Source organism: Micropterus salmoides, unplaced genomic scaffold (genome assembly GCF_014851395.1).
Source record: "Micropterus salmoides isolate LMB-PRFRI ecotype aquatic unplaced genomic scaffold, ASM1485139v1 Ms_hic_scaffold_1588, whole genome shotgun sequence".
NCBI lineage: Eukaryota > Metazoa > Chordata > Actinopteri > Centrarchiformes > Centrarchidae > Micropterus > Micropterus salmoides.
Window position 1 is genome coordinate 1 of NW_024040694.1, and position 22,395 is coordinate 22,395.

Here is a 22,395-nt window from a genome sequence, read left to right on the forward strand (position 1 = left end):
AGAGAGAGAGAGAGACAGAAAGGTCGGAGCGAGAGAGACAGGTGGTCGGAGCGAGAGAGAGAGACGGGTCAGAGAGAGAGAGACGGGTCAGAGAGAGAGAGACAGGTCGGAGAGAGAGAGAGACAGACAGGTCGGAGAGAGATGGACAGGTCGGAGAGAGAGAGAGACAGGTCAGAGAGAGAGACGGACAGGTCGGAGAGAGAGAGAGACAGGTCAGAGAGAGAGACAGACAGGTCGGAGAGAGAGACAGGTATACTTTACCAGCAGCATTACTAACAGAGTTCATGTCCCTTCTGTGTGTGAGACAGGTTCCTCCCCCCTCTCCCCCCCCTCTCAGGGTGTGTGTCCCACTCCAGGCTGCAGAGGAGTTGGTCACATTAAGGGAGCCAAGTACACCGGACACCACAGGTAAACCCACACCTGCTGAGTCCCGTTTCTGTCTGCTGAGTCCCGTTTCTGTCTGCTGAGTCCCGTTTCTGTCTGCTGAGTCCCATTTCTGTCTGCTGAGTCCCGTTTCTTTCTGCTGGGTCATGTTTCAGCCTGCTGAGTCCCGTTTCTCTCTGCTGAGTCCCGTTTCTCTCTGCTGAGTCCCGTTTCTGTCTGCTGGGTCCCGTTTCTGTCTGCTGGGTCCCGTTTCTCTCTGCTGGGTCCCGTTTCTGTCTGCTGAGTCCCGTTTCTTTCTGCTGAGTCCCGTTTCTTTCTGCTGAGTCTCGGTTCTTTCTGCTGAGTCTCGTTTCTGTCTGCTGAGTCATGTTTCTGCCTGCTGGGTCATGTTTCTGCCTGCTGGGTCATGTTTCAGCCTGCTAAGTCCTGTTTCTCTCTGCTGAGTCTCGTTTCTCTCTGCTGAGTCCCGTTTCTCTCTGCTGAGTCTCGTTTCTGTCTGCTGAGTCTCGTTTCTGTCTGCTGGGTCATGTTTCAGCCTGCTGGGTCATGTTTCAGCCTGCTAAGTCCCGTTTCTCTCTGCTGAGTCCCGTTTCTGTCTGTTGGGTCCCGTTTCTGTCTGCTGAGTCTCGTTTCTCTCTGCTGAGTCTCGTTTCTCTCTGCTGAGTCTCGTTTCTCTCTGCTGAGTCTCGTTTCTGTCTGCTGAGTCTGTTTTTTTTCTGCTGAGTCTCGTTTCTCTCTGCTGAGTCTCGTTTCTCTCTGCTGAGTCTCGTTTCTGTCTGCTGAGTCTCGTTTCTGTCTGCTGAGTCTCGTTTCTCTGCTGAGTCTCGTTTCTGTCTGCTGAGTCTGTTTTTTTCTGTCTGCTGAGTCTCGTTTCTCTCTGCTGAGTCTGTTTTTTTCTGTCTGCTGAGTCTCGTTTCTCTCTGCTGAGTCTCGTTTCTCTCTGCTGAGTCTGTTTTTTTCTGTCTGCTGAGTCTCGTTTCTGTCTCCTGACTCCCGTTTCTGTCTGCTGAGTCCTGTTTCAGCCTGCTGGGTCATGTTTCAGCCTGCTGAGTCCTGTTTCTATCCTCTCTCGGCCAGTGCCTTCGGCTGTCCGTACTCAGACATTAACATGCGTAAGGAGGTGGTGCTTCCTGATAGGCTGGGAGGAGAGAGAGTCATCACCCTTGTCCCTGTCACCATTTATCACCATGGCAACCAGTCAGACAGGTAACCACGGACTTGTTTTTACCGCCTGTAGAAATCTTTTGGTGTTTTATACTTTATTGTGCTTTTGGTATGAAATCTGAAAAACAATCATATTTACAGAGAGTAAAATAAAACCCGGGCTCTCAGTTTCCAACAAATGGAAATTCAGCTGCTAACCCCGAACCAATATGCCTCCTTTGAATACCATGCTGTCTTGGTGTCCACTCCGGTAAAGGTCTCTGTGATTGTCATCTACCGTCCACAAGGACAAGTGGGTAACTTTGTGGACGAGCTAGAAACACTGCTGTCTTCAGTCCCAGAGCAGGCTGTCCGTTACTCGTCCTCTGTGACATGAACATCCACTTAGACAAATCAAAATCAGCAGACTTCCTGTCTCTGATTCAGTCCTTTGATCTAACTCGGGCCCCCCGACCCACAAAGCTGGCAAGGTGCTAGACCTGGTTCCTGTCCGAAACTGTGTCGCCGAGTGCCTAACTGTCACTCCTCTAGACTAACATGTAGCAGTCCTCCTACATCTTTTCCTCTGTCCTCCCAGGTCAGTGGTTCTTCACTCTCCTTGTTTACTCCTCTCACAGAGAGCGAGGTATCAGAACTCCTGACCCGTAGTCGTCCCACTACGTGGCTACTGGACCCAATTCCTACCAATCTCCTCCAAGCCATAGACAATTTCTTGTGTACTAACAGTACAGGATGCGCAGCCAGGGGGCAAAAGCGCTTCGGTAGCCGGTCAGAAGACTGTAATGAACGTAGATTATGCATAGTTTGTAAATTCTTGTTGACTCAATAATGAAGTGCCAACAGTTGGATCTGTTTGTGTTTCATTTCGCATATTAATATAACATGTGCGACCGCGCTGCAGGTCAGCAACTCCGGGCGTTATGCTGTCAAGCAAACGTCAGCTGCTAGCCAAAAAGCTAAAGGAAGAAGAAGGGAGAGAGGCATTCTTTCCATAGCTGGAAGTCCTGCCATCAGGCCTGGCTGTGTCACACTCAGAGATTCAGAGAACATGGTCTTCTGTTGTAAACCTTGTGCAACCAGCAGGAAGCTTTCAACCGCAAACAGTTTTGTATTGAAGCCTCTGATAAAGCAGCACAGCAGCGTGAGCAGCCTGTAGAAAGAAACTCCGGCAGCTGCTGCCAGTGAAGCATCTGCTCTGCAGGAGAGCGGCCGCTCTACTGAAACAGCTCTCCTGTCTGAAACAGAAGCCCTAAGGTCAGCTGAAGCTGCAGTCTTCGGTTCTTTTCCTGCTTGACCTATCAGCTGCCTTTGACACAGTCTATCTCAGGATCCTGCTATCTGCACTGTCATCAATGGGCATCTACACCACCTCACTGGGGCCGATCATTCGCTCGCACGTCTTCTCTTACCGCTGCTATGCAGACGATATGCTGCTCTACCTATCCTTCCCGCCAGACGACCCCACCGTCTCCGTGTGGATCACAGACTGTCAGACATATCTGCATGGATGAAGGCTCGCCACCTTCAGCTGAACCTCTCTCAGGCTGAACTCGTGGTCATTCCAGCCAAGCAATCTATCCACCACAACATCAAACTACAAACCGGCTCCTCAGCCGTCACCATACATGAACACACAGTCGGAAGATCCACTTCACAACTCTGGAAATGGGACCGTCTGAGGGGCACCTGAACGCACCGTGAGCCACTGGTTGCAATTTGCAACCCTCACCACTAGATGCCACAAAAACGTACACACTGAAGCTTTAAGATGTCTCTGTTAGGCTGTCTCTCTACCTGTCTGTCTCTCCCTCTACCTGTCTGTCTGTCTAACGCTCCCTCTACCTGTCTGTCTCTCTCTACCTGTCTCTCTCTCTGTCTAACTCTCCCTCTACCTGTCCGTCTCTCTGTCTACCTGTCTAACTCTCCCTCTACCTGTCTGTCTCTTTGTCTAACTCCCCCTCTACATGTCTGTCTCCCTGTCTAACGCTCCCTCTACCTGTCTGTCTCTCCCTTTACCTGTCTGTCTGTCTAACGCTCCCTCTACCTGTCTGTCTCTCTCTACCTGTCTCTCTCTCTCTGTCTAACTCTCCCTCTACCTGTCCGTCTCTCTGTCTACCTGTCTAACTCTCCCTCTACCTGTCTGTCTCTCTGTCTTTCCCTACCTGTCTATCTTTCTTTCTCTCTCTCTACCTTTCTGTCTCTTTGTCTAACTCTCTACCTGTCTGTCTGTTGAACAGCGGAAGTATTCAGGTGAAGACGGAGCCCACAGACGAGACTCTGCTGCTTCCTCTGGGGAAGAGAAGAAGACTGACAGACAGGTGAGACAGGCTGACTGACAGACAGACAGACAGGTGAGACAGACCTATAGACAGGTGAGACAGGATGACTGACAGACAGATGAGACAGACCTACAGATAGACAGGTGAGACAGACCGACAGATAGACAGACCTACAGACAAGTGAGACAGACCTACAGATAGACAGGTAAGACAGGCTGACTGACAGACAGGTGAGACAGACCTACAGATAGACAGACCTACAGACAAGTGAGACAGACCTACAGATAGACAGACCTACAGACAAGTGAGACAGACCTACAGACAGGTGAGACAGGCTGACTGACAGACAGACAGACAGACAGGTGAGACAGACCTACAGATAGACAGACCTACAGACAGGTGAGACAGACCGAGAGACAGACATGTGAGACAGACCTACAGACAGATGGAACAGACCAACAGATAGACAGGTGAGACAGACAGACAGATAGACATACCTACAGACAAGTGAGACAGACCTACAGACAGGTGAGACAGTCTGACAGACTGGTGAGACAGGTCTACAGACAGACAGGTGAGACAGACTGACAGACAGGTGAGACAGACCTATAGACAGGTGAGACAGACAGACAGACCTACAGACAGGTGAGACAGACAGGTGAGACAGGCCTACAGACAGACAGGTGAGACCGACAGACAGGTGAGACAGACCGACAGACAGACAGACAGATAGGTAAGACAGGATGACAGACAGACAGACAGGTGAGACAGACCGACAGACAGGTAAGACAGGCTGACTGACAGACAGACAGGTGAGACAGACCTATAGACAGGTGAGACAGTCTGACTGACAGAAAGACAGACAGGTGAGACAGACCTACAGATAGACAGACCTACAGACAAGTGAGACAGACCTACAGATAGACAGGTAAGACAGGCTGACTGACAGACAGACAGACAGGTGAGACAGACCTATAGACAGGTGAGACAGGCTGACTGACAGACAGACAGACAGGTGAGACAGACCTACAGATAGACAGACCTACAGACAAGTGAGACAGACCTACAGACAGGTGAGACAGACCGACCTACAGGTGAGACAGACCGACAGACAGACAGGTGAGACAGACCTACAGACAGGTGAGACAGGCCTACAGACAGACAGACAGGTAAGATAGGCTGACAGACAGGCCTACAGAAAAACAGACAGACAGATAGGTAAGACAGGATGACAGACAGACCTACAGACAGACCGACAGACAGGTGAGACAGGCTGACATACAGACAGACAGACAGACAGGTGAGACAGGCTGAGAGACAGACAGACAGACAGACAGACAGGTGAGACAGGCCTACAGACAAACAGACAGGGGAGACAGGCCTACAGACAGACAGGTGAGACAGACCTACAGACAGGTGAGATAGGTCTACAGACAGACAGACAGGTGAGACAGACAAACAGGTGAGACAGGTCTACAGACTGGTTAGACAGGCCTACAAACAGATAGACCGACAGATAGGTAAGACAGGCTGACAGACAGACAGGTGAGACAGGCCTACAGACAGACAGACAGGTGAGAAAGACCGACAGACAGAGAGACAGGTGAGAGAGACAGACAGACCGACAGACAGGTGAGACAGGTCTACAGACTGGTGAGACAGGCCTACAAACAGATAGACCGACAGATAGGTAAGACAGGCTGACAGACAGACCTACAGATAAGTGAGACAGGCTGACAGACAGACAGGTGAGACAGGATGACAGACAGACAGACAGGTGAGACAGGTCTACAGACTGGTGAGACAGGCCTACAGACAGACAGGTGAGACAGACAAACAGGTGAGACAGGTCTACAGACTGGTGAGACAGGCCTACAAACAGATAGACCGACAGATAGGTAAGACAGGCTGACAGACAGACAGACAGGTGAGACAGGTCTACAGACAGACAGGTGAGACAGACAGACAGGTGAGACAGGCCTACAGAAAGGTGAGATAGGTCTACAGACAGACAAACAGGTGAGACAGGTCTACAGACTGGTGAGACAGGCCTACAAACAGATAGACCGACAGATAGGTAAGACAGGCTGACAGACAGACAGGTGAGACAGGCTGACAGACAGACAGACAGACAGACAGGTGAGACAGGCTGACAGACAGACAGACAGACAGGTGAGACAGGTCTACAGACAGACAGGTGAGACAGACAGGTGAGACAGGCCTTCAAACAGATAGACCGACAGATAGGTAAGACAGGCTGACAGAAAGACAGGTGAGACAGGCCTACAGACAGACAGACAGACAGACAGGTGAGAAAGACCGACAGACAGACAGACAGGTGAGAGAGACAGACAGACCTACAGACAGGTGAGATAGGTCTACAGACAGACAGACAGGTGAGACAGGCCTGCAGACTGGTGAGACAGGCCTACAGACAGACAGGTGAGACAGACAGACAGGTGAGACAGGCCTACAAACAGACAGACAGACAGACAGGTGAGAAAGACCGACAGACAGACAGACAGGTGAGACAGACTGACAGTTTGTCTGTGAGTGTGTGTAGGTGAAGGAGCTCTCTGATTGGCTGGTTAGATCCCTGTGAGGCGTCCGACCTGTCTCTGTCTCAGAATAGAGGCTGACAGGAGGGTGTGAAGTGTGTGGGGTGGAGCAGATAATCTGAGTGTGTTATATAAAACTGGATTATATAACACACACAGGCTGCCTCTCCGCTCTGAAACTCTGGCAGCATAAAACCCTGTCGATGCCGAAAGTTTGAGTAAAGCTGTGAAAGGGTTACTTCCTGTCGGCAGCACATGTTCCAGGATGTTGTGATGTGAGATAGTTTCAGAATAAAGTGTTCACTACTCCAACAGTAACTACAGAGGAGCTTCTTTCCTATATATTAAAGTTAGAACCAGTTCAGGTCCCATGTGTCCAGGTGGGTACACTAGGCAGCCTAACTGCCAGGTGCCACCAAGTCCTGCACACGAATCGATCCACAAAGGCAGGGTTTCAGCAGAAACATCTGTTTATGTGATGAACACACTTTAATAACGTCTTCTTCTCCCAGACTCTCCCAGCCAACCAAATTCCTCCGTGTGAAACAGGAAGAGGAGGAGCTTCACGTCACCACCCTCGGTCCAGGTATGGTAGACCCTCTGTCAAACCGCAGTTCACATTCAGAGTCTCATCCAGACCAGTTCAGTCTGAACCACCTGAAGAGGCCTGAAGAGGAGAATCTGGATTTTAAAGCTTTACTTAGTATTCCGTTGCCCTGACAACGGTTACTGGTTTTAGTGGTTTATCTGGACCTGCTGAGGTCAGGTTTTACCTGCTACATCTGGACGACCTGCTGAGACTTCTGTCTCTTTGTGAACCTCGATCAAACTTTAGCTTCGCTTGTAGCAGAAACACAAATCATTAATGTGTTACGGAGAGCTGTTAGCTGACGCTAGTGAGCTCAGGTGTTCAGGTGCATCAGGGCCTCCTCCTGGACTGGAGGATACAGACCGACTGTAGCCGGATGTGTGACTAACAGCAGCTTCAGCGTCGCAGGACGTCTTCAGGAAATCTCTGCGCTCCTAAACGAAGAACCGGCTGGAGTGACTGTTGTCGTCAGTTCACTAACAAACTCCAGGTATCCATGGAGACCGTGATGTAAATTCTGCTCCTCTCTCCTTATTGTTTCCATGGAAACAGCAGACAGATAAAGTGGCAGTTACCATGGAAACAGCTATCCATGGTAACTACTGTGTCGGTTGTGTTTCTTCCTCTGAAAGACTGAGAGCGCCCCCCACCCCCCATGCGGCCTGTCTCACTGCTCAGGGGGTGAGACAGCTCAGTGTCTCCACTGTCCTTAAATCTGGTTCAGGATCGATCCTCCTGGAGGTTTCTGGACCGTGTCCAACAGTCCAGAACCCAAAGACCTGACAGCTGATGGTTTTATTGAGTATTATGCCTGTTTTATTTGGCCCACCGCCTGAAAGGTGTCGTCTTCCGTTCTGACCTGTCTCTCTCTCTCCAGCAGCAGAGTCCAGTCTGCAGGCCGCCCTCCATCAGTCTGTCTTCCTGTCGGCCATGTCGGCGCAGCCCGGCCGCGACCTATCGCTCTGCTGGGAGCAGCACCGCAAACTACTGCCGGGCGTCGCCGGAGTCCACGCCGAGACCGTCCAACACTGGAGCGTCCAGCAGGTCAGTACGACAGATCAGAGGAAGAGACAGGTATGGGAGAGAGGGAGAGGTTAAACAGTATCTCCCAAAAGTGAGTCCACCCCCCACATTTCTTTAAATATCTGATTCTATCTTTTCATGCGACAACACTAAAGAAATTACCTTTAGCTACAGTATACTGCTTGTATAAAAGTGGAAATTTGCATGACGTCGTCATGGAGGAGTTATACAACTCTGTTATACAAGCTGTACAAGCTGTACGCTCACTGCTTTACACTGTTATACAAGCTGCACGCTCACTACTTTATACTGTTATACAAGCTGTACAAGCTGCACGCTCACTACTTTACACTGTTATACAAGCTGTACAAGCTGTACGCTCACTACTTTACACTGTTATACAAGCTGTACAAGCTGTACGCTCACTACTTTACACTGTTATACAAGCTGTACGCTCACTACTTTACACTGTTATACAAGCTGTACAAGCTTTATGCTCACGACTTTACACTGTTATACAAGCTGTACAAGCTGTACGCTAACTACTTTACACTGTTATACAAGCTGTACGCTCACTGCTTTACACTATTATATAAGCTGTACAAGCTGTACGCTCACTGCTTTACACTATTATACAAGCTGTACAAGCTGTACGCTCACTGCTTTACACTGTTATACAAGCTGTACAAGCTTTACGCTCACAACTTTACACTGTTATACAATCTGTACAAGCTGTACGCTCACTACTTTACACTGTTATACAAGCTGTACGCTCACTACTTTACACTGTTATACAAGCTTTACGCTCACTACTTTACACTGTTATACAAGCTGTACGCTCACTACTTAACACTGTTATACAAGCTGTACAAGCTGCACGCTCACTACTTTACACTGTTATACAAGCTGTACAAGCTGTACGCTCACTACTTTACACTGTTATACAAGCTGTACAAGCTGTACGCTCACTACTTTACACTGTTATACAAGCTGTACGCTCACTACTTTACACTGTTATACAAGCTGTACGCTCACTGCTTTACACTGTTATACAAGCTGTACAAGCTTTACGTTCACTACTTTACACTGTTATACAAGCTGTACGCTCACTGCTTTACACTGTTATACAAGCTGTACGCTCACTGCTTTACACTGTTATACAAGCTGTACGCTCACTACTTTACACACGCTCACTACTTTACACTGTTATACAAGCTGCACGCTCACTACTTTACACTGATATACAAGCTGCATGCTCACTACTTTACACTGTTATACAAGCTGTACAAGCCGTGCGCTTACTGCTTTACACTGTTATACAAGCTGTACGCTCAGTACTTTACACTATTGTACAAGCTGTACGCTCACTGCTTTACACTGTTATACAAGCTGTACAAGCTGTACGCTCACTGCTTTACACTGTTATACAAGCTGTACAAGCTGTACACTCACTACTTTACACTGTTATACAAGCTGTACAAGCTGTACAAGCTGTACGCTCACTGCTTTACACTGTTATACAAGCTGTACAAGCTGTACGCTCACTACTTTACACTGTTATACAAGCTGTACAAGCTGCACGCTCACTACTTTACACTGTTATACAAGCTGTACAAGCTGTACGCTCACTGCTTTACACTGTTATACAAGCTGTACAAGCTGTACGCTCACTGCTTTACACTGTTATACAAGCTGTACGCTCACTGCTTTACACTGTTATACAAGCTGTACAAGCTGCACGCTCACTACTTTACACTGTTATACAAGCTGTACAAGCTGTACGCTCACTGCTTTACACTGTTATACAAGCTGTACAAGCTGTACACTCACTACTTTACACTGTTATACAAGCTGTACAAGCTGCACGCTCACTACTTTACACTGTTATACAAGCTGTACAAGCTGTACGCTCACTGCTTTACACTGTTATACAAGCTGTACGCTCACTGCTTTACACTGTTATACAAGCTGTACAAGCTGTACGCTCACTGCTTTACACTGTTATACAAGCTGTACGCTCACTGCTTTACACTGTTATACAAGCTGTACGCTCACTGCTTTACACTGTTATACAAGCTGTACAAGCTGTACGCTCACTGCTTTACACTGTTATACAAGCTGTACAAGCTGTACGCTCACTATTTTACACTGTTATACAAGCTGTACAAGCTGCACGCTCACTGCTTTACACTGTTATACAAGCTGTACAAGCTGTACGCTCACTGCTTTACACTATTATACAAGCTGTACAAGCTGTACGCTCACTGCTTTACACTGTTATACAAGCTGCACACTCACTACTTTACACTGATATACAAGCTGCACGCACACTACTTTACACTGTTATACAAGCTGTACAAGCCGTGCGCTCACTGCTTTACACTGTTATACAAGCTGCACGCTCACTACTTTACACTGTTATACAAGCTGTACAAGCTGTACGCTCACTACTTTACACTGTTATACAAGCTGTACAAGCTGTACGCTCACTACTTTACACACGCTCACTACTTTACACTGTTATACAAGCTGCACGCTCACTACTTTACACTGATATACAAGCTGCACGCACACTACTTTACACTGTTATACAAGCTGTACAAGCCGTGCGCTTACTGCTTTACACTGTTATACAAGCTGTACGCTCACTACTTTACACTGTTATACAAGCTGTACAAGCTGTACGCTCACTGCTTTACACTGTTATACAAGCTGTACACGCTGTACACTCAGTACTTCACACTGTTATACAAGCTGTACAAGCTGTACGCTCACTGCTTTACACTGTTATACAAGCTGTACGCTCACTACTTTACACTGTTATACAAGCTGTACAAGCTGTACGCTCACTGCTTTACACTGTTATACAAGCTGTACAAGCTGTACGCTCACTGCTTTACACTGTTATACAAGCTGTACAAGCTGTACGCTCACTGCTTTACACTGTTATACAAGCTCTACAAGCTGTACACTCAGTACTTTACACTGTTATACAAGCTGTACGCTCACTACTTTACACTGTTATACAATCTGTACAAGCTGTACACTCACTGCTTTACACTGTTATACAAGCTGTACAAGCTGTACGCTCACTACTTTACACTGTTATACAAGCTGTACGCTCACTACTTTACACTGTTATACAAGCTGTACAAGCTTTACGCTCACTACTTTACACTGTTATACAAGCTGTACAAGCTTTACGCTCACTGCTTTACACTGTTATACAAGTTGTACAAGCTGTACGCTCACTGCTTTACACTGTTATACAAGCTGTACAAGCTGTACGCTCACTACTTCACACTGTTATACAAGCTGTACAAGCTGTACGCTCACTACTTCACACTGTTATACAAGCTGTACGCTCACTACTTTACACTGTTATACAAGCTGTACAAGCTGTACGCTCACTGCTTTACACTATTATACAAGCTGTACAAGCTGTACGCTCACTGCTTTACACACGCTCACTACTTTACACTGTTATACAAGCGGTACACTCACTATTTTACACTGTTATACAAGCTTTACAAGCTTTACGCTCACTGCTTTACACACGCTCACTACTTTACAGGTATACAAGACTTCTGACCTGTCTGTCTCTCTCTCGTCTGTCTCTCTCATCTGTCTTTCTCTCTCACCTTTCTTTCTGTCTCTCACTTGTCTGTCTCTCTCTCGCCTGTTTGTCTCTCTGCAGGTGTCAGACTTCGTTGAGTCTCTTCCTGGCTGTGAGGAACAGGCCAAACATTTCAGAGATGAGGTGAGACGACCAATCAGTTCCTGTATATGTTATTACATCACATTGAACTTGCTTTGATCTGATTGGTTCCTTCTTCTGTCTGTTTAGCAAATTGATGGTCGGGCCTTCCTCCTGCTCACCCAACGGGACATTGTCAGGATAATGTCAATCAAACTTGGTCCCGCCCTTAAAATCTACAACTCCATCCTGATGTTCAAACACGCCGAGGACAGGAGCCAATCACACACCGGAGAGAGGAGCCAATCACACGCCGCGGAGAGGAGACAATCGGACACCGAGGACAGAAGCCAATCACATGCCGAGGAGAGGAGACAATCAGACACAGAGGACAGCAGCCAATCACACACTGGGGACATGAACCAATCACACCTGACACCTGCGACCGACTGACTGACTGAGCCGCTCCGGAAACACCTGATTGACAACATCACGGTTCACTTTTCATCCAGTCGTCAGTCAGGTTTGACATTCACACTTCTCTCTCAGGTGTTTCTGTCAGCTGGCGGTCACGTGACCTCACGTTTGTTCATCACAAAGAAGAAAATGAGACACAGAAAGTTTGTTGACGCCCAGTTCAGCCCCCCTAAAGGAGCCGTGGTGCCTTGAACGCCCGGTTGGTGCGCCGCAGTGTTTATTTACACGTCACTGCTGATTGGGTAAGACCTCCACCAATGAGAGAAGACGCACCTCAGAGCCCACTGCGCACTGTTTCAAGGAAACCTGCTGTTCAACCTGGAAACTCACACAGCGTTTTCAGATTGAACACCCCGCTGAGCGCCATTTCAGGCTCCGCCTCTTTGGAGGGACGTGGCTTAGTGCTGGTGTTCCCTTCAGAGAACTAAAGACTGACAGACTGGACTCACCAAAACCAGGATCGCTGCGCAAAGGACTCCAGGATGTTGAGGCCTGAAGGACATAGCTGCTGTGATGATGCAGCCTCACCTGGCGAGTCCGTCCCACAGACCCTCGTGTCAAACAGCAGAAACAAACGTGGACAGCCTGGGGCAAAGCACGGGGTGGTCTCTAGAGCTGATCTCCCCCCCCCTCACCTGGTTTCATATGACTCACCACATGTGGCCATTTAGGCGAGTCAGGCGCCGCCAAGATGGTCGGCCTGTGGTGATGTCACGGAGCGTCCATGTTTTATACCGTATGTGATTCAGACTGGTCAGGGGGAAGGAGGGGGGGCCTGAAGTGGCCTCAGCTGGACTCATTCTGTTTCCTCTGTGACAGTCTGGATAAAGTTTTATTGAATTTTCCACAAAACTGGTGGACATGGCTGCTGCCAGCTGATTGGCTAAAAACTCTTGACAGGCGCTTCATATGTGATGAAGTTAAGATCATAGATCCCAGATATTTGTAACCCGGCTCTTAATTCCTGTCTGTAAAAGAACAAAACAAAATGAACCGTGAACACAAAGAATAAAAAGCTGCGTTCGCTAACGCTTCTCATAGCTGTGAGAAACGTCTTGACATGGCGAGAAAGGGCCAGTAATAATATGAAGACACAATTGTGAGAAAAGATTTTATAATTGTGAGGAAAAAAAACTCACCATTACGAGTTAAAATATTAATCTGAATTTATATATTGGTTGGTGATAATTAGATAAATAGATTAACGATGTTCAGTCCTCATTAAGACCAGATCCCTGATGACACGAATGTAACGGCTCCGGAATAAACGCCACACAGGAAGCGGTCAGTGACATCACACTGAGGCTCCGCCCCACTGTAATGACTCTAAAGACTCTCAGGATCCGCCTGTCGGGCTTTGTGTGATGGAGGTTTTTACACTTACGCCTCCTCTGCTGTGATTGGTCCTTGTGTGGTCAGAGCTCAGTTTTAATTCCAGAGTTTATATTTATAGTTTTATTCTCTCTCGTGTTTGAACTTGTCCTGTTTCTCTATAGAGTTCTATTTTAAAGTTTATACACAGGTATATATATATTTCTATTTCTGTCTGGCATTCAAACCAGGAGTTCACTCTGACTCCGCCTTCCCAGTGATGTCACTGTGACGTCACGGGGGCGCTCTTGTGCACACGCTCAGTTTGTATCTCGGGTTTCTAACAGTTCCTCAGGTTTCCACGCTAACGGTGCATGAATTTAAACGTACGGGTTGTTTTAAAGTTTCCAACAATCTGCTGATGTTTCTGTTCTTTTCTCTGCTGTTTCTGTCAGTGTTTGATGAGATTAATAAAGTTTGTTATCTGCTGCCCGTTCATTGGTTCTCTTTGACCAGGTGACCTACCTGGAGACACAGTCCAGGTAACAGCTGATGTCATACAGGTGTTTATGTATCACTGCTTCATTGGCTCCTGTAGGAACATACTGCAACATAGCAAAGTTAGTCATGGAGTTCCACAAGGATCTGTCCTCGGACCAATCCTCTTCACTTTATATATGCTTCCTTTAGGCAATATTATCAGGAAATATTCCATAAGCTTTCATTGTTATGCAGATGATACTCAGTTATATCTATCGATCAAGCGAGATGAAACTCATCAGTTAGCTAAACTTCAAATGTGCCTTCAGGATGTTAAAACCTGGATGACCTGTAATTTTCTCATGTTAAACTCAGATAAAACTGAAGTTATTGCTCTGGGGCCTAAGCACTTCCGTGACGCATTATCTGAAGATATAGTTTCCCTGGATGGCATCACCTTGGCCTCCAGCACCACTGTGAGGAATCTTGGAGTTATCTTTGATCAGGACATGTCGTTTAAGTCTCACATTAAGCAAATTTCAAGGACCGCCTTTTTTCACTTACTTAATATTGCGAAAATCAGGAACATCCTGTCTAAAAATGATGCAGAAAAACTAGTCCATGCATTTGTTACTTCTAGGCTGGATTACTGCAATTCCTTAATATCAGGCTGCTCAAAAAAGTCCGTTAAGACTCTTCAGCTGATCCAGAATGCTGCAGCACGTGTTCTGACAGGAACCAGGAAAAGAGATCACATTTCTCCTGTTTTAGCTTCTTTGCATTGGCTTCCAGTAAAATCCAGAATAGAATTTAAAATCATTCTTCTTACCTACAAAGCTCTTAATGGTCAGGCACCATCTTATCTTAAAGAGCTCATAGTACCTTACTACCCCACCAGAGCACTGCGCTCCCAGAATGCACCTGTGGTTCCTAGAGTCTCCAAAAGTAGACTAGGAGCCAGAGTTTCTGGCTCTGGATCTGTGGTTACGAGTCGCCTGCTGACCTCGTGTTCCTGCTCGAAACCCTTTGCCTACAGTTAATGACGTGAGGAAGCACAGGTGAGTTTACTGCTCACAGCAGTCACCTGTCTTCTGTGTGTTTGCTTCGTCTTCCTCCTGCAGCGGACTTTGGGATCCTTGTCTTCCCCGCGTATTTTGATCTGGTCTCCGTCTCAGCCAGACGTTTGCTCGCTCTGCGAGCTCCTTCTTTAGCTCATAGTCACTCCCAAAGTCTTCAGACATGAAGTTCCAGTACAGCCTCTGCAGCCTGGGTCAGCCTGCAGGGGTCAGTGACTGATCTGGTTCTGTACTGGGAACTGGTGTTCCTGCATATGGTGTTCTGTTCCCCACTTGGATCAGCTGCGATGGTGTTGAGGGTGTTGGTCGTCCTGCCTTTAGGACCTCGCCAGCTTCCTCAGGAACCAGCCAGGTCTCCACCTGAACCGACCCTAATCTGCCTCTGAGCTGACCCATAAGCACAAGGTCCACATCCCAGTCCAGCTTCTGACCCTCTTCTTCTCCAGCTTCCCCTGTGTCTGGTCTTAGCTATCTTGACTTTCACTCGGTCTTACGTCTTGTCCGGTCCTACCCGACAGACTTTCAGGGGTACGAGGGGAGCTCAGGGAACGGGAGATGGCTCTGGTCAGGCTGTCAGATTCGTAATGGTGGCGCCCAGGTGTCCGACATGTCTCCATCCGTGAGGAGAGACCTTCATTCTGTCTCAGAGTGAAACCTTCACAGGGTCCTCGATAATTTAACTGAGGTTCAGTTTGACGTAAGAACCAGCCCCCCTCCCCCACAGACCGGAACCGTCTGAGGCTTTACACTCTCAGAGCTTTAAATCAGAATCATTCTTAGAAATTGTTTTTGTCATCTTTCCCAGCAGATGTGGACTGTCAGACTCGCAGGACTCAATATTAACATCTGATGCAGCACGTATGGAGTCTCAGGAGGGACAAACTTCCTCTGAGAACATTTATACGGAAACATATGATTCAGATGTTGCTGAGCTGAGGTCTACAGACCGTCCACAGCCCGAGCCTCTGTGGAAGGCTGAGGGGGGGCTGTAGTTTCTCTCTCCCTCCCCCACTCTCTCTCTCTCTCTCTCTCCCTCTCTCTCCCTCCCTCTCTCTCCCTCTTTCTCTCTCTCCCTCTTTCTCTCCCTCTTTCTCTCCCTCTTTCTCTCCCTCCCTCTCTCTCTCTCCCTCTCCCTACCTCCCTCTCTCCCTCCCCCACTCTCTTTCTCCCTCTCCCTACCTCCTTCTCTCTCTCTCTCCCTCTCTCTCTCTCTCTTCCTCCCTCTCCCCCCCTCTCTCTCTTTGCCCCCCCCCCCCTTGGAGGAGGAGATGCGTTTCCGCTCAGCATCACTGCAGAGCCGCCAGAGGAGGGAGAGAGAGGAGCAGAGGGGGAGACGACAGGAGGAAAGACTTAAAGAGGAGGAAACGGCAGCAGCAACATGAAGCGACGGCAGCTGAAACAGTGAGAACGTTCTGTTTTATTTTGTGTTCAGCAGTGAACACGCTCGCTCTGCAGCAGCGATCCATTAGCTCTGTACAGTTTCTCTCCGATCAGCTCTGTTCTGTCACGGTGTTACTGACCAGTATTGATCGTCATTCTGATCGATAACTGTATTGATTAGTGTTGAACAGAGGAAGTCTGTCATCATTGTGATGACTGACACTGATTGATCAGTATTGATCCTGCACAGATGTGAGTCAGAGTAGAATCAGTAGAATCCACTCAGCTTGTGGAGGAGCTGCCGTGCATGCTGGGAGACGTAGTTCTGTCAGAGGGTGAGCGTTGCATTGTGGGAGTTGCAGTGTGGTCAGAGCTACGGAGGCCCGGAGGAGTCATGGGAGTCCTGATAATGAAACCTGATGTTAGAAACAGCTGTTTCATGTAAATATCCAAACGGAGAAGGCGGTGCGTTTTAAAACGAGTAAAAATAAACTGCACGCCGTTTCTTCAGTGGAATAAAATAAACAAACCGAAATATTTAAATACTTTAGAGCTAATATTTCTTACTTTGTTTCTAACAGGAAGTTGGTGACTGAGTCCAGGTGAGGTGGCAGTGGGCGGGGATTAGCCCGCCGAGCCGCCGTCTGATTGGTGGGTGGTGATGATCGCAACTGGCGGCCTCCTGCGGATTAACGCGCGGCGACAGGACTCACTGAAGTCCAAAACAAACAAAGCACACGCACACAAGAGGAAGAACAAGAAGAAGAGGTAACAGTACCCGTAGTACCACGCTGTTCAGTATTCCAGTAGAGTCTGCAGGCCAGCTGCTTTTCTGTCTACTGACCCACAATGCACAGCATGAGCCAGAGGTTCAAAGTTCAGTAGAAGCCCAGCTGTATGCAGACTGCATGCAAAAGTAGTCAGGGAAGCTGCAGTACGTAGTAAGAGAACAGTCTGACCTTCAGGAACGTTTAACCTGTCAGCACATAATGATGTCACTTCCTGCCCCCAGGAGGAGCGAGGTGGTGGTGGTGAAGGGCAAGTTGAAGCTGTTTTCGATCGCAGGTCTTGTGGCAGCCCTTGGCATCCTGGTCCTGCTGGTGGGTGCGGTCATGGCGGCTCTGGGCTACTGGCCTCGAGGCGGACTGTTTATCAGCACTCAGCCACAGGAGGGTGCCGCCATGGCCTCAGTGTCCTCCAGCAGCTCCACACCTGCACCTGGTGATGCTCTGGTAAGATCCAGATGTAAATGCTCCGTATTTGTATAGCGCCTTTCTAGTCTTTTCGCCCACTCAGAGCGCTTTTACACTACATCTGCATTCACATTCATACACTGAGCCTCAAAGGGAAACTAACATTCACATACACTGGCAGAACAGTCAGTCCAGGGACAACCGCTGACCTTCCGATTAACGGCCAACCCGCTCTACCTCCTGAGCCACAGCCGTCCCAGATCGAGCCTGGCAACCAGGAAACAGTAGAACATGTCAGGAGGCAGGAGAACATGTCAGGAGGCAGGAGAACATGTCAGGAGGCAGGAGAACATTCAGGGGACAGACGAACATGTCAGGAGGCAGAGAGAACATGTCAGGAGGTAGGAACATTCAGGGGACAGTAGAACATGTCAGGAAGCAGGAGAACATGTCAAGAGGCAGGAGAACATGTCAGGAGGCAGGAGAACGTGTCAGGAGGCAGTAGAAATATCAAGGGACAGTAGAACGGGTCAGGGGGCAGTAGAACGTGTGTCAGGGGGCAGTAGAACGTGTCAGGGGGCAGTAGAGTAGACAGTAGAACATGTCAGGGGACAGAAGAGAACATGTCAGGAGGCAGTAGTAGTAGAACATGTCAGGAAGCAGTAGTAGAACATATCAGGGGACAGTAGAACGTGTCAGGGGGCAGTAGAACATTCAGGGGACAGTAGAACGTGTCAGGGGACAGAAGAACATGTCAGGAGGCAGTACAACATGTCAGGAGGCAGTAGAACATGTCAGGGGACAGAAGAACATGTCAGGAGGCAGTAGAACATGTCAGGAGGCAGTAGAACATATCAGGGGACAGTAGAACGTGTCAGGGGTAAGACGAATATTCAGGGGACAGTAGAACATTCAGGGGACAGTAGAACGTGTCAGGGGTAAGACGAATATTCAGGGGGCAGTAGAACATTCAGGGGACAGTAGAACGTGTCAGGGGACAGACGAATATTCAGGGGACAGTAGAACGTGTCAGGGGTAAGACGAACATTCAGGAGGCAGTATAACGTGTCAGGAGGCAATAGAATGTGTCAGGGGGCAGAAGAACATGTCAGGGGGCAGTAGAACATGTCAGGAGGCAGTAGAACATGTCAGGGGGCAGAAGAACATATCAGCAGGTAGTAGAATGTGTCCGGAGGCAGTAGAACGTGTCAGGGGGCAGTAGAACGTGTCAGGGGGCAGTAGAACATGTCAGGAGGCAGTAGAACGTGTCAGGGGGCAGTAGAACATGTCAGGAGGCAGTAGAACATGTCAGGGGGCAGTAGAACGTGTCAGGAGGCAGTAGAACATTCAGGGAGCAGAAGAACATATCAGGGGGCAGTAGAACGTGTCAGGGAACAGTAGAACGTGTCAGGGAACAGTAGAACGTGTCAGGGGACAGTAGAACATGTCAGGGGACAGTAGAACGTGTCAGGGGTAAGACGAACATTCAGGAGGCAGTAGAATGTGTCACAGTACATGTCAGGGGACAGTATAACATGTCAGGGGGCAGTAGAACATGTCAGGGACAATAGAACATGTCAGGGGACAGTATAACATGTCAGGGGACAGTATAACATGTCAGGGGACAGAAGAACATGTCAGGGGACAGTATAACATGTCAGGGGGCAGTAGAACATGTCAGGGAACAGTAGAACGTGTCAGGGGACAGTAGAACGTGTCAGGGGACAGTAGAACGTGTCAGGGGGCAGTAGAACATGTCAGGGGTTAGTAGAACATGTCAGGGGACCGACGAACATTCAGGAGGCAGTATAACGTGTCAGGAGCAGCAGTATAACGTGTCAGGGGGCAGTAGAACATGTCAGGGAACAGAAGAACATGTCAGGGGACAGTATAACATGTCAGGGGACAGAAGAACATGTCAGGGGACAGTATTACATGTCAGGGGACAGTATAACATGTCAGGGGACAGAAGAACATGTCAGGGGGCAGTAGAACATGTCAGGGGGTAGTAGAACATGTCAGGGGACCGACGAACATTCAGGAGGCAGTATAACGTGTCAGGAGGCAGTATAACGTGTCAGGGGGCAGTAGAACATGTCAGGGGGTAGTAGAACATGTCAGGGGACCGACGAACATTCAGGAGGCAGTATAACGTGTCAGGGGACAGAAGAACATGTCAGGGGACAGAAGAACATGTCAGGGGACAGAAGAACAAGTCAGGGGACAGTAGAACATGTCACAGGGGGGCAGTAGTAGTTAAATATCACAAGAGGACGGTCTACACCTGCTTTCCATAAAAAGTCCATCGAGATATGTTCTGAACTGGCGCTATTTATAAATAAAACTGAACTGAAAGTTGAATTAAAACAAAGTTTAATTAAAAGATGTCCTCCACCGTTACATACAATGGAATCACTTTAGGAAAGGACTTTCTTTGAGTCCAGTAGGAACAGGAGAGATTACAGGGACCCAAATCTTCATGCAGACATGTGAGTGCTGGAGACTCGTGACTGAAGGCGCAGGTTTAACACAGCAGAACCAGATGTTGTGTTGAACGTCTCTCTGACTGCTTCCAGGGAGGCCAGAGGGGGGGGGGCCGGGGGAGTACATGAAGGAGACGACACAGAAGGAGAGGAGAAGAAGAAAGGAGGTGACGATGGATTTAACATCAAAGAAAACATGAACGGGACGACTCCACAGCTTCCACAAGGCTTTCTGCAGGACTTTTGGACAGGTAAACTCTCTCTCTCTCAGTCTGCTGTTGCTACAATCTTATTTAAGAGTGGCAGTAAATTTAATATGACTCCCTCAGGTGGTTCTAGAAGTCCTCTAGGTTCTTGAAGTACTCAGGGGGTCCTAAGGTCCTGTAGGAATTTGTATTGGTCAATTACTAGTCCCTTAGGTAGGTCCAGTGGCCCCTTAAGAGGTTGTGTCGGCCTTTTAGGTAGTTCTAGAGGTCTTTAGGAGGTACTTAAGGTCATTTAAATGTCCTACATGAGATTGTTGGGAGTCATTGAGTAGTCCTTTATGAGCGGCTCTCTAGGGAGTTCTAGTGGTCCTTTAAGCTCTCTAGTGGGCTTTTGAGATTGTTGTGGTAATTGAAGCCTCCTGTGTCGGTTGTATTCATTGAAGAGAGCTTAATGGTCCCTTGGGGGTTCTAGACATCTTTTCTGGAGTTCCTATTGGTTCTTTAGGGGGGTTCAGGTGTGTGGTTCTAGATGTCATATCGGTGGTGGTAGAGGTCATTTTGGTTTTTGTTGTAATTAAGTTGGGGAAAGCATCCTGTAGAAGGTTGTAGTGGTCATTAGGGGTGGTTCTACTAGTCTCTAATGAGGTTCTAGTTGTCTCCTGGGAGGCTTTAGTGGTTCTTGTTGTAACTGAGGTGGTTCTAAGTGTCTTTCAGGAGGGTATAGTGATCATTTTAGACGTTCTAGTGGTTTGTTTTATTGTTTTAGTGTGATGACCGTCAGTCAGACTGAGTCAGAGAGCGGCCGGTGAACAGTGGAGCTTCTAGCAGCTACAGAGCCAGATGTTCCCTCAGGAGCAGGTGGAGGTAAACACAGAGAGAGAAACACCGTCACCAGGCGGCACATGAAACATCACGTAGCAACTACTGCAGGTGGAGGTACCTGCTGTCTGACAGTAAGTGTTGGTGGGTGTCTCCGCAGGTATCTGTACTCTGATAGGCTGAAGGTCTTTGGCCCTCTCATCATGGGCATCGGGATTTTCCTCTTCATCTGTGCGAACGCCGTCCTGCACGAGAACCGCGACAAGAAGACCAAGGTCATCAACCTGCGGGACATTTACTCCACCGTCATCGACCTCCACAGCTCCGCAAACCCAACTCCTCCGCCCGCCGCTCCTCCGCCAACCCCTCAATGGCCTCGTTAACTACGTCCAATCAAAGAGCCTGGAGACAAAATCCAGGGCATACCCCGCCTCCCTGATGAGCAGGAGGGAGGGAGGGACGGGAGGAGGAGGTGGGGGTGGTGATGGAGGTAACACAGTGTTCAGTATCTACCGTGAGCAGCCAGACGTCCTCCTCCTCCTCCCTCTTCCCAAAGACCCCCCCCCCCAGCCTCAGCCCCCCCCACCTTCCCACATGCTGGACTCCCTGCAGAAGGAGGCGCTCAGTTCCTTCACCTTGCCTTTGCGCCACCCACGCCCCCTGCCCCCCGCAGGAGGCACTCAGCTGGGGGGGACGGGCCGGGGCTGGGGTGGGGCCCCAGGGGGAGGAGGTGCAGGGGAGAGAGGGGGGAGGCCACAGACAGGAAGAAGAGAGAGGTATCTGCACGTCCACACTCCTCTGTGCTCCCCACGCCCCCCCACTCAGACCATTCCAGGGTTCCTGCAGCTCCTCCAGTCTCCACAGGGAGGCCCCAGGAGGCTCCCAGGCCCTGCTCCTCCTCTCTCTCCTCCCACCCCCTCCACCTGTCGCTCTCCCCTCTTTCATCTCCTCTTCTCCTCCTCCTCCACGCCACCCCCCCCCCTGCAGGAGGCGGAGCCTGCCGACCGCCAGCACAACAGGTTACAGCAAACTGACGCACGGAGATGACCAATCGTTTGAGTCGATCACGTCACCGCGCCGTGTGACGTCACAGGGTGGGGCTCAGAGGACAGGGGAAGTGACATCACACAGGAAGTACTCCAACAGGGAGAAGCTGAGGATGATCTCACAGGTGGATTCTGGTCTGGGAGGGAGGAGGAGGCGACCAATCAGGAGCTGCCTCAGTGATAACAGCACAACTCTGAAGTCATGTGACTTTTTAATGACATCACATCAG

General features: G+C 48.9%; 2 protein-coding genes across 2 annotated transcripts; both read left to right on the plus strand.

The window, feature by feature from the left end:
• Positions 1 to 308: 308 nt before the first annotated feature.
• On the plus strand, positions 309 to 13,974 carry LOC119904851 (lethal(3)malignant brain tumor-like protein 4; the record flags this gene model as incomplete). Its single annotated transcript, XM_038721511.1, is given in 7 exon segments — positions 309 to 408; positions 1,462 to 1,590; positions 3,786 to 3,866; positions 6,898 to 6,971; positions 7,852 to 8,018; positions 11,695 to 11,757; positions 11,845 to 13,974. Coding segments are annotated over 7 exon segments (917 nt in total), but the record flags the coding sequence as incomplete, so codon positions are not given.
• Positions 13,975 to 16,316: 2,342 nt separating this feature from the next.
• On the plus strand, positions 16,317 to 21,502 carry LOC119904850 (transmembrane protein 200C-like). Its single transcript, XM_038721510.1, has 7 exons — positions 16,317 to 16,439; positions 17,000 to 17,186; positions 17,431 to 17,674; positions 17,863 to 17,924; positions 20,188 to 20,345; positions 20,806 to 20,815; positions 21,280 to 21,502. Exons 2-7 carry the CDS (start codon positions 17,080 to 17,082, stop codon positions 21,500 to 21,502), a joined length of 804 nt encoding a protein of 267 aa, XP_038577438.1. The 5' UTR covers positions 16,317 to 16,439; positions 17,000 to 17,079.
• Positions 21,503 to 22,395: the final 893 nt, after the last annotated feature.

Coding starts and splice junctions, on each gene's coding strand:
- LOC119904850 (XM_038721510.1), top strand. CDS start 17,080: ATGATCGCAACTGGCGGCCTCCTGCGGATTAACGCGCGGCGACAGGAC. Junction 17,187..17,430: donor AGGAAGAACAAGAAGAAGAG/GTAACAGTACCC, acceptor TCCTGCCCCCAG/GAGGAGCGAGGTGGTGGTGG. Junction 17,675..17,862: donor GATCCAGATGTAAATGCTCC/GTATTTGTATAG, acceptor CCTGAGCCACAG/CCGTCCCAGATCGAGCCTGG.